We start from the raw sequence: 10,723 nt of genomic DNA on the forward strand, positions 1-10,723 counted from the left end.
CTCTTATTTCGTAGAACATAAACGTGTGGCATGCAACATGAAAATACACGCTAATTGAGCGATACCAAAGTGAACGCGCCAAATGGTGGGTGCCGCAAGTGCAACACTTTGCCTGCCGCACTGCGGGAGACGCGTTAAACACGTCTATAAGCTCGCAGCTTGCAGCAGGCAGCCGCTACAAATGCGCTTTCGATGCGCATGTGGCAAGCAAAGACTAATAAAACCGCATAGATTAAGAATAGAAGACTACAGACACTGCAGCAGACAGACAGCTGGGCGTTTTGCAAGCGGCAATTTATTAAGAAATTAATACACAACAATTTTTGCACACTTTCAGCACTCTGCGCAGAGGGGGTTTAACACAAATATGCAAGCTAGCGCGTTTGCCCGCAATGCCAAATGTGCCAATAAATTAGCTTTTTACATGAATATAAACATGTTGCACGTCTCCAACATAGACAGACAGCTGTCGCATGTTTTTCATAATTTTTAATGAGCCAGAAGACGTCTTTACAAGAGACTAAAATGTTTGTAATAATAAACAGCAAATATGTGTGAGTTATGCTGTGATGATTGTCAACTCTGGATTCGCAATACTTCTAATTAGATATTGAATTGTATGTAGGCTGCCTCAGCGCTTGCCTCAGATTTTCCATCGAGCGCAAATTTTTACGTACCACACAAACAATTACGTATAATCTGCCAAACTTAGATACACAAAAAAGTTCCAAATTACAAAAACAGACAGACAAAAATATCCAATATTCGAACAATTAACCTTTCTCGGTGTGTGTAACACTTTCCAGAATCCATTATAGTGACCAATGGGGCACCAACTCACTGCAGTCGTGACCGTGCACTAGACAAACAATTAACTGCAACTTTGTTTACAACATTTTAATGAAACTTCTAAACTTGAACAACAAATTAAGCATAGAAATTTAATTAATTTAATGCCAGGCCAACGCAGTCGATCCAAATGAGGTCCAAGTGCTAAGCGTAGAGGCGCTTATCAAGGAAAGAGGAGCGTGTTGCAAGCAACTAACGAAATATGTAGACTTATGGGCAGGCAGTGTGTCCAGTAGTTGGCAGAAAGTACTCAAATGAACGCATTAATATTGTGGGCATATAGCTTGTATTTGCATATCGTGTCTATATGCCACATGCAAATATACACATACATAAATATATATAAATAAACTTAAGTAAATACAAATCGAACCTAATGCAAAACAGCGCTTTGCTGCGTGCAACCTCTGCTCTATATCGCCACACACAGCCAAACGCAAGCATCGACGAACGTTCAGCGAGCACGTCCATAAGCCACACACTCGCAGACTCGCTCAGACGCGTTTGTTTAAGCGCCCGATCGCCTGAGCATTTGTGCAAATAACATTCGAAAATTTCAACAGTTGCAAATGAGTAAACTTCAATCGAATTTATTGAATTATTTAAGCTCCGCCATCGCCACTGACGTCGCCGCCAACAAGTTCCAGTCCAGCACTGACTAACGCTAGCAGCCCACAGCCCAACAACAGCTAGAGTGAGCAATCCATGCAGCGTTCATTGAATAGGGCAAGGTGTCTGCCGCTATTTGCTTACGATTATACGATTGTATATGCATATGTGTTTGTAAATAAATATGTATGTGTGTGTGCTTACTTAAGTAAATTGGTGGCGTGGGCTCTTTCGCAAATATTTGCACGTATGCAAAGTTGATGTGATTTCAACAAGCAAACAATTGTCGTTGGCAACGTCATCGATAATGTCAGGCGTCTATTCAAGCGTTAAGTCAAACTGTCTGGCTGTTGCATTTTGCAGGCGGCACAGACCTGTAGCTTTGTAAATTTACGCTTAAGTATGCGAAGTAAATAGTAATAACTTACGCACAAGTATCCAAATGATTTATTCTAGAACCCCTCTTAGTTTTAATTACTATTTTGGTGCTTTGGATTTGTCTTCCATTATTTCAATTCAAATGTAGACTGAATAGGAGCCCTACTTAGAGGGGAGTTTGGGTGTAATAGTAAGCAAGCATAGTATTTTCAACTATTTCAAAATATTGGTTAATTAGTAAAACTTCAGTCTGAAGTTCCAGCAAATTTCCGAACCTCTTCTGAACGTCCACAGTCATTTTCAAAGATTCATAGCTCTCAACTTTGTGTATTATATAATAATATTTAATTACTTGTATATAATAATCAATACCAATTTGATTCTTTTGGTATTCGTATTTATGTTAGTATTGGTATTAAGTTTATACTTGTACTGGTATTGGTATTAATATTGGTATTGGTGTTTGTATTGGTATAGGTATTAGTACTGGTATTGGTATTTGTATTTGTATTGGTATTGATATTTGTATTGGTATTGGTATTGCTGTTGTTATTGGTACTGGAATTGGTATTGGTATTTGTATTTGTATTGGTATTGGCATAAATATTGAATTTGCTACTGCAACTGTTATTGGTATTGGTATTAGTGTTGGTACTGGTATTTGTATTGGTATTGGTATTTGTACTGGTATTGGTATTTATATTGGTATTGGCATAAATATTGAATGTGCTACTGCAACTGTTATTGATATTGGTATTAGTGTTGGTATTGGTATTTGTACTGGTATTGGTATTTATATTGGTATTGGCATAAATATTGAATGTGCTACTGCAACTGTTATTGATATTGGTATTAGTGTTGGTATTGGTATTTGTACTGGTATTGGTATTTGTATTGGTATTGGTATTGGTGTTGGTATTGATATTGATATAGATATTGAACTTGCTACTGCTACTGGTATTGGTATTGGTATTAATATTGGCAATGATATTAGTATTGACATTGATGTTGGTATTGCGAAAGGCTGAACAATGCGAATTGGCCAATTATATACGTATGTATCGTACTAAACTCTAAAAAATCATTCAGGATTGGTAGTAGTCAATCGAGTTAAAATTGAGTACATGCTTTCATTCGTAATTTATGAGAGTGCGTGCCAGAAGGTATATCTTCATAATTAAGTTAAAAATAGTTTGAAACCTTTGGGTTGAGAAATAAACCAAGTTGATGTCAATGTAAACACAACCATTATGCGATCCATTAGTTTCTACCGTTTCACTGAAACTAGCAAACTCTACTCACAACTGTCACTTAATAATGAACGCACAATTTATAAATACTATTTGTACCCAAACAAACGAGAAACCAAAATCGAACAAAATACAAACCACGCTAAGTTACACAGAATTTGACAAGTGCTGCCGCTTGTAATGCAACACCCAGCGTCCCTGCACCACTTTGTCGACGCTCACATTAGACACTTGTATGTGCGCCACTAATAAGTTTTGGATTTGAACGCGTGGTAAATTAAACCAAACACCACAGCTGACACGCAACTTTATCCAAGCACCACACGTCCGACCCAACCACCGTTCTCTGGCCGCCAGCTTCGGCTGTCTAATGCGCCACATGCAGTAAATAACAAACAGCTTACACTTATTGCATGCAACATGAGCGCAGCAGCAATTGTATACAACGGCGGTGGGGATCGGCGGCAGGCGGCGCGCAGAACGGAAGCGATAGCAGACGCCCACCTGTGGTCACAGCGCCCCATAATTTGGCATCAAAATGTGTTGGCCCACCATTAGCAACCATTTGGGTATTTGGCATTTATGCAATGTGTTGCAACACCAACATCCACAACAATGGCGCACTGCTTGTTCAGTGCCATCGCTCAGCATGCAACATTGACACTTGGCCAAATGCATTTGTTAGCCGAATGGGCGCACCAGGGCTCACGCCGTACATTGGTACTTAGGCAACAAGGCGAGTTAAGCCGTTGCACTGCTGTACGGTGGTTCGATTGTACGGTTGCACGGCGGGCACTTTGGTAATCAGCGCAGCGTTCTCACCGGTTTCCAACCACTATTTACATATATATATGTATACATGACGTATATGTGTGTGCACATATTTACATGGGTATCGTGGTGCAACATGAGTCTAAACTACTCTGCAACTAGCATTAGTGGCAAGCGCAGTACTGTGAAACAAAAGGCAGCAGCAATAAAATAATTATTGTATTTGCCTGGCAATGGTTGCATTTGAATTGATTGTGAGAAAATGCACTTTCAGTCGCCCAATAACAACTAGATGGGTGCGTGTTGCATGCAGTGCCAATAGTGTTGCACCTTGGTTGTGAGGTGTAAGCGTTGCATTATTCTTGCACCCGCACCCTTCGTCAGCCAACCGCCCAACATGGTAAGCTAGTCTGCAAGCTGTTTTTTGTTGCTGGTCATGTGGCAGCAAATGATGCGCATGCAAATGCATTAATGTGAAATAATGGCTTGGCAAATGTACACGAGTGTAATTAAAAAATATTAAATGCGTGTGTGTGTAAGTTGACTGTGTTTAGGGTTGCCGCATTTTTAGAGTTTTGCCACAATCCTTTATCTTTTTCTGCTTGCGAAAGAAGCGTTTCATTTGTATTTCTGCTTTTTTATTGATAGTAAGAAAAAAAATTTTACATTTTTCGTAACCAGCAACTTAGTTTACTCCAAAGCTCAAATAACCTGACGGCAACCCAGGTTATGCACTTGCAAGCTCGGCATTATTAACGCTGACTCTAGGACACTCACTCAGTCGGCGTTTAAGGAGGAAAAATGGCAAAATGCGCTTCATAAACTCAGTTAGAAGTAATTTTAATATCCACAAAATATCTGTGTGAAATATAGAAGCAATATGTATTTTATTCTTATCGTCTGAACACATTATGCATTTGAGTGCACTCAAATAATTCAAGTTCGCCAAAGTACATTGCATTGTCATGGCTTCTAAAATATACAAAATTTCTGACGCGTTTCATATTTTGTTTTTTGCGGTGAAATCTCAGAAATAAATTACCTTATGTAATTATATGAACGATACCGTTATTAATACTTACTCAGAACTGTCTTGAAATTGTATAGATAGCCTCTCTCAATGTTCTTATGAAATGCATAATTTATGTTGACACAACAGATCAGCTTAATTGCTGCGAGTCTATCTTCTATAACCATTTGATGACTTCCATCAATGCACTTCTGAAATGCGCTTTTCGGTATGGTCATCAGCTCTTTCTTCGATTCTGACTTGATCTTATCAACTGTGGCAAAATGTTTTCCTTTCATTGGTTTCTTTAGTTTTGGGAATAGGAAAAACTCGCAGGGAGCCAAATCTGGTGAATACGGTGGTTGAGGCATGATTACGGTTTTGCTTTTGACAAAATCCACGCTTTGTTTTTCCACAATTCGGAGCGTTTAAGCCATATTTCTTCACGCAAATATGCCAACATCCTCTGCAACTTCTCTGATAGTGATTCGACTATTTTCAAGAACAATTTTTTCCTGTTTCGATGTTGGCGATTGTTGGTGTGGTCGCACCACCATCGCTCATCGTCAGTAACAACTTCTCGGCCTTCTGGTAAGCGCTTGATCCACTTATAAACACTTTTTTGAGACAAAGTGGACTCACCGAATGTCACAGTCAACATTTCAAGTGACGACGATTATACAATAACAAAAACAAAATATCGATAATCGAATGCACACAGCCCGCGAACATACCACGTATATTAAGAAAGTTATCGTTAAATAGTCTCAATAAGATAAGTTTTCCTCAAGAAAAGCTTTTTAGCTGTCTAAAACTCACATTTTCATCTTTCTGCATACAGAATTCTAAAAACCTTTCTATACGTATTGAAAAAAGCTTTTATGGACCTGCAATCAATATATTGTACTAACCTTTGATAAACGAATTCGGGACTCATTCCGTGAATGAGTCTTAAATATACTTCATGACCGCAGATGAAGAACATTTGGTTAGAACTCGCTCTCTACATCAGCATTATTAACGAATCGCGATTTGACCGATCCTACCACAGAATATATGATTCACCTAATTATTACGACTTAAGCACCAGTTAACTGGCTAGAAGCAGTTTTCATGCATGATATTCAAGTACACATGTTAATAATTTACTGGAAAACAAAATATTTTTAATGCCCTGCATAGAAGGTAATCACAGTAACGCGCTTAGTAAGGAAGGAATCTGGAAATCATTAAAAACTTCGGCTGGCCATAAATGCTTACGAATGCAATGAAACACTAACGAAGCGCAGCCAAGTTCTGTGGCCGTATAACTGTCAAAATTTATAGCTTAACAGCAGCGAAAAGAGCAAAAGCCAATTGCGAATGTAACCGCAACTTAAATTCAGCTCAGCCAATTGCAGTTGATTGTTTTATTGCACCTGTCCGGCCTTTGTTTGTTTTTCTTAGTTTAATGCGCCACTGGCAACGCTGTGGGCCCTCGCAGATGAGTGGGCTTGGGGAGTACTAAATTTTATGCTACCAACTAACGGTAACAAGCGAAATTATTGCCGACTGCCATGTAACTCGGCTATAAAAGAAATGCATTTATGCAACTGCAATAATTGGCAACAAGCCGAGCCAGCGAAATGCCGAAGAAACTAGGCGAAGCCAAGAAGCAGCCAAATAAATGCGATGCTAATGCAACGTGAAAGCACACGCACACACACACATATGCATGAGAGTTTCCTTCTACTTGGTGTCTTTACGGGTGTAGACCAAGCGCACGGCATGTTGCAATTGTTTGTTTGTGCCACAAAACCCACGCAATACAAAAGCGGCACAGCTTATTATTATTTCAACGATTTTTGTTGCAATTTAGTTTGCATTTGGTTGTACCATTTCCCCGTGGCAGCGCAAACAAATCGCAAATGGCATGAAAAAGCGGCCTACCGCCTGTGGTATGTGCCGCAAGCACGAATTGCGCTAGCGAGTAACTAATTGGAAGCGCACAACGATCGAGCGGAACGTGGAAATGTCTTAATTAGTGTTTGTCGCATGTTGCAAGTAAATATGTGTGCGGCAGCACAATTCCTTAAGTGGCATTAGACAACCAGTGGCAGCCAACAGCCATGCAATTGTTCGCCATGCCACATACGTACTCGTCGTACACGTAACTGTGCAACATCCCACATACGCACTCAACACAAGTCGTGGCAAGAGACTCCGCTGCCTGTCGCTGCACTTTCTGCTGTCATTTGACATTTGTTGCACCGAAAACGGAAGCAGCAAAACGACAGCGCCTGCGACAGCGCCTGCGACAGCGACAACAAATTTGCCACACACAAAACACGCGTAGCATGTGACCAGGCAATAGCGGCGGCTGTGGCAACTTTTTCTATGTCGCGGTGCCACCGCAGTTGGCCTTTAGTTTGTATGAAGACATCAAATGTGGCAGTTGTATTCAGTGTATGTATGTGTGCTTACTTGTGTCCACAATGCTTAACGGCCACTTTCTACGGTTAAACAAGGTACAAAAACAACAAGTAATGGCGGCCAAACAATTGCAAGTTGGACTTGCCGCTCATTTCCATGCAGCAAGCTAATGATATGCAGTTGCACATGCATATGCACATAACCAGCGTATTCTATTGAAAAAATATATGTGAACTCGTTTGTCGATTCTTTAGATTCTGCTGTTCTGTTGCATTACGAAAGCATTTGTATCTGCGGCCAACCAACAATAGATATACCCGGAAACACCATGCCACACCAGTTTAAGCCAAATTATCATTCAAATAGGTATCTCTGTGTCTCAATTAGACATTTAAGGTAATCAAGCGCGAACCAGCGCCCTAGCTTGGTGAACAGTGTAATATAATATATAGTATATTCCACAATCTATATTCTGATATCATATAAACATAGCGAGCACTAACTTCATGGCCGACGAATTAATTTTGGCAATAAAATTTGGCCACGAAACAAAAAAGAGCATCATTATTCACCTGCTAGTAGTACCGTCTAGGTAATGCTTAAATGCCTCCGAGGTCTATTAGACACTTTACGGATCATTAGCCTTAGCAGGTTGATTACAATATATGTAATTTTGAATTTGATTTGGCTGGTGGTTGAGGTATCCCGTTACCTGAATATGCCGGGAAGATACCAACTGGTGAATGCAGACTGATATGAAGACTAGTTCAGTCCCTATATAACCTTGGCAGGCTTCAGAAAATTCTTATCATTATTAAATTGATAGATATAGGTACAGATAACGCAAGCTAGAGGAGTGCTAAGCGGTAGAGAAAAGATCAAACAGGCAGAGCATTCCAAGTAACGAAATCACGAATGGAAGTTAGATGCATGTGACTGTAGCAGGTAGTATAGTGTTATCTTCTGAAATTAATGGAAGTGGATCATAACGGCCACAACCGCTGTTCATAGTAGTAAACCCTGGGTAACTTCAAGGTTGTAATAGTACTAGTTGGCATTTCGAGCTCAAAATATATGCTGAGACATGTTCGTCTTCTTGCTGTAAGGATGCAGGATCTCGGTAAAGATTTGGAGAGAAACAAAGCTTAATTCAGTGCTTAGAAAAGATTTTTAGTTGTGCTCTCAAACCTGTATCTGGTTCCCAGTAAAGCCCTCCACACTAACAGAAATCGAAGGGATTTCGAAATACTATTACTTTATCTAGGAACCGGCCGAAAATAACTAAGAAGCCATATCGATATGCAATTTTTGAACAAATTGCAGAAAGTACAAGGGAAACGCGACTAGTTTTAATCGTAAGGGTATATCAAATATCCATAGCTCCTCTCGCCACATAGTGAGGCCCTCACTTAAACCCCTGGATAGAGAAAAGTATCTGGAGTTCATCCCATATGGGAAGCTGTTGAGGAGGCCGAACTTCAAGGGAGAAGTGAAGAAGGCGGCGCCCCTCAACAGAAATCAAATAATGGCTCCAGAAAACTATAGTTGAGTCAGTAATGTTCATGGAGTGTTCTTATAATAGCAGTGTGCTGGAATAGAAAACACTCGCCAAACAGCTGGAACGTCTTAAAAGATCGGCTCTCCTTGCGGCAACTGTGGTGCGCTAAGGATAAAGTTGCTATCAGACTCAGTGAGTTTGTGTATCTAGACAATCTAAAGACGGGCACTCTGAGATCCTTTGTAACCTCGACTGAAATTCGCAATGTGACATGGTGCAAAATTTCCGTCGACTGTTTTATTCTTTTTGTTAAATATGACCCGACAAAAGTTTTTTCCTACAAACTCGGTACCCATAAAGTTCAAAACTGGGATTTAACAAGCTTAGCGTCTAACTTAACAGCTAGTATTAAAAATACTTATAATAATATTTGTATGTAAAATGTACGCTATGTGCTTTTTACATTTTACTTTCATATCACAATTTTTGCGCACTCTAAACAAAAATGAGCTGATAAGGAATCATACTCGTTCATACTCGTATGTATGTATATTTTCATAGTAAAATGTTTTCCACTGTGCCGTGTATGGTGGCACTTGTGAATGCGCAAAATGTCGCGAAGCCGAGGCATAAGCGAGAATTCGAGAGATTGCACTTTGACGGCGCTGATAATGCATTTGATTGTTTTCCAAATCGGCGCTTCATGCGTAATACCCCACATAAAGCCGTGAATGTGTTAGCGCACGCACGCATACCAATTCACATGTGTGTGAATGTAGGTGCACAGTTATTTCCATGTAAATGGAGAAGCGCGAAAGTCAACATGCCTGTGTGTGGTTGCGCGAAATGCAAGGACGCGCATAACTGCGATATCTGGTTATGTCTGCTCACTGAAATTCGCTTTACAGCGAAGTGCATATATAGCAGCACATTTGAGTGTGTGTGTGCTAGTCTGACACTTTGAAATATGAAAACTCAATGTCGCGTCATTGGATGGCATTTTTATGCATCAAAAGTGCCGTATCCTCAGTGAGCAGAGTGCATAGTTGTCGCACAGCAATTTCCTCTGTCATTATACACGCACACACATGCACACAGATAAGTGTACGCGTTATGTATTTGATCAGTAGATGGCATTCTGCGTCCCCCTGATTGCGTGTGGCACAGTTGCAGTAATGTGTAATTATGAAACACGATGCTCACACAATAATTACAATATCGCTTTTGTATTCATGCGCTCACACGGACACACAACCACGCACAGTTATGCTTGCAGCTGTGTGCGTATGCGTGTGTATAGCGTGCGTTGGCATTTCTGAATTTACCACATTGTGTGCGAAGGGCGAAAATTTTAATGAGCATCTGCGTTTTGCGGTCTGACAGCGTTGATCTCGCGCCATAAAGGGAAAAATGATTGGCATAAAAATGTTGATGGCGTCTGGGAATTGCAGTAAAGTGAATCTGTGCGAAGCGCAGTTTTGCGCTTGAATGACTCTGCGCTCTCAAGTGGAGTCAAATGGACTAAATAATTTGAGTAAATATTAAAAAAAATACAATAAAAAAAGCAATAAAGGAACACAGTTTCGAACAAAGTACAAAATAAATAAAAATTCTAGTGTGTTATAATACAGATTTCTTGCAAAATTAATAAATATGTTATATAAATATTTTTTGAAAAATGATAAGGCCCTGAAAAGGCAAACTTAATATATGTTTTTGTTTTATGAATCTGAAATATTTTACAAGCATTTTTCTCCCCAAAAACCTGCTCATTTATGGGAACCGCCGAAATCGGTCGAAAGAAATAGTTGCTATAAAAACTGATCGTTGAAAATCAAGTCCTTATATTGAACTTTTAAAATAGCTAAGGTAACGATTAAAATAATATTTTAGACGAGTAAGAGAGGGGGGAGAGTAAACTCTAAAATATACCAAAAACTAAAAAAA

At 39.7% G+C, this 10,723-nt stretch overlaps 1 protein-coding gene across 1 annotated transcript in view; it reads left to right on the forward strand.

Moving 5' to 3' along the window:
* The window catches only part of LOC138857525 (uncharacterized), a 91,883-nt gene extending 89,019 nt beyond the window's left edge, over positions 1-2,864 (forward strand). Inside the window, exon 2 of the mRNA XM_070110315.1 lies at positions 2,314-2,864. Within this exon, the coding sequence (XP_069966416.1) occupies positions 2,314-2,864 (551 nt within the window). The remainder of the gene's footprint in view (positions 1-2,313) is intronic.
* Positions 2,865-10,723: the final 7,859 nt, after the last annotated feature.

Source organism: Bactrocera oleae, chromosome 5 (assembly GCF_042242935.1).
Source record: "Bactrocera oleae isolate idBacOlea1 chromosome 5, idBacOlea1, whole genome shotgun sequence".
Lineage (NCBI taxonomy): Eukaryota > Metazoa > Arthropoda > Insecta > Diptera > Tephritidae > Bactrocera > Bactrocera oleae.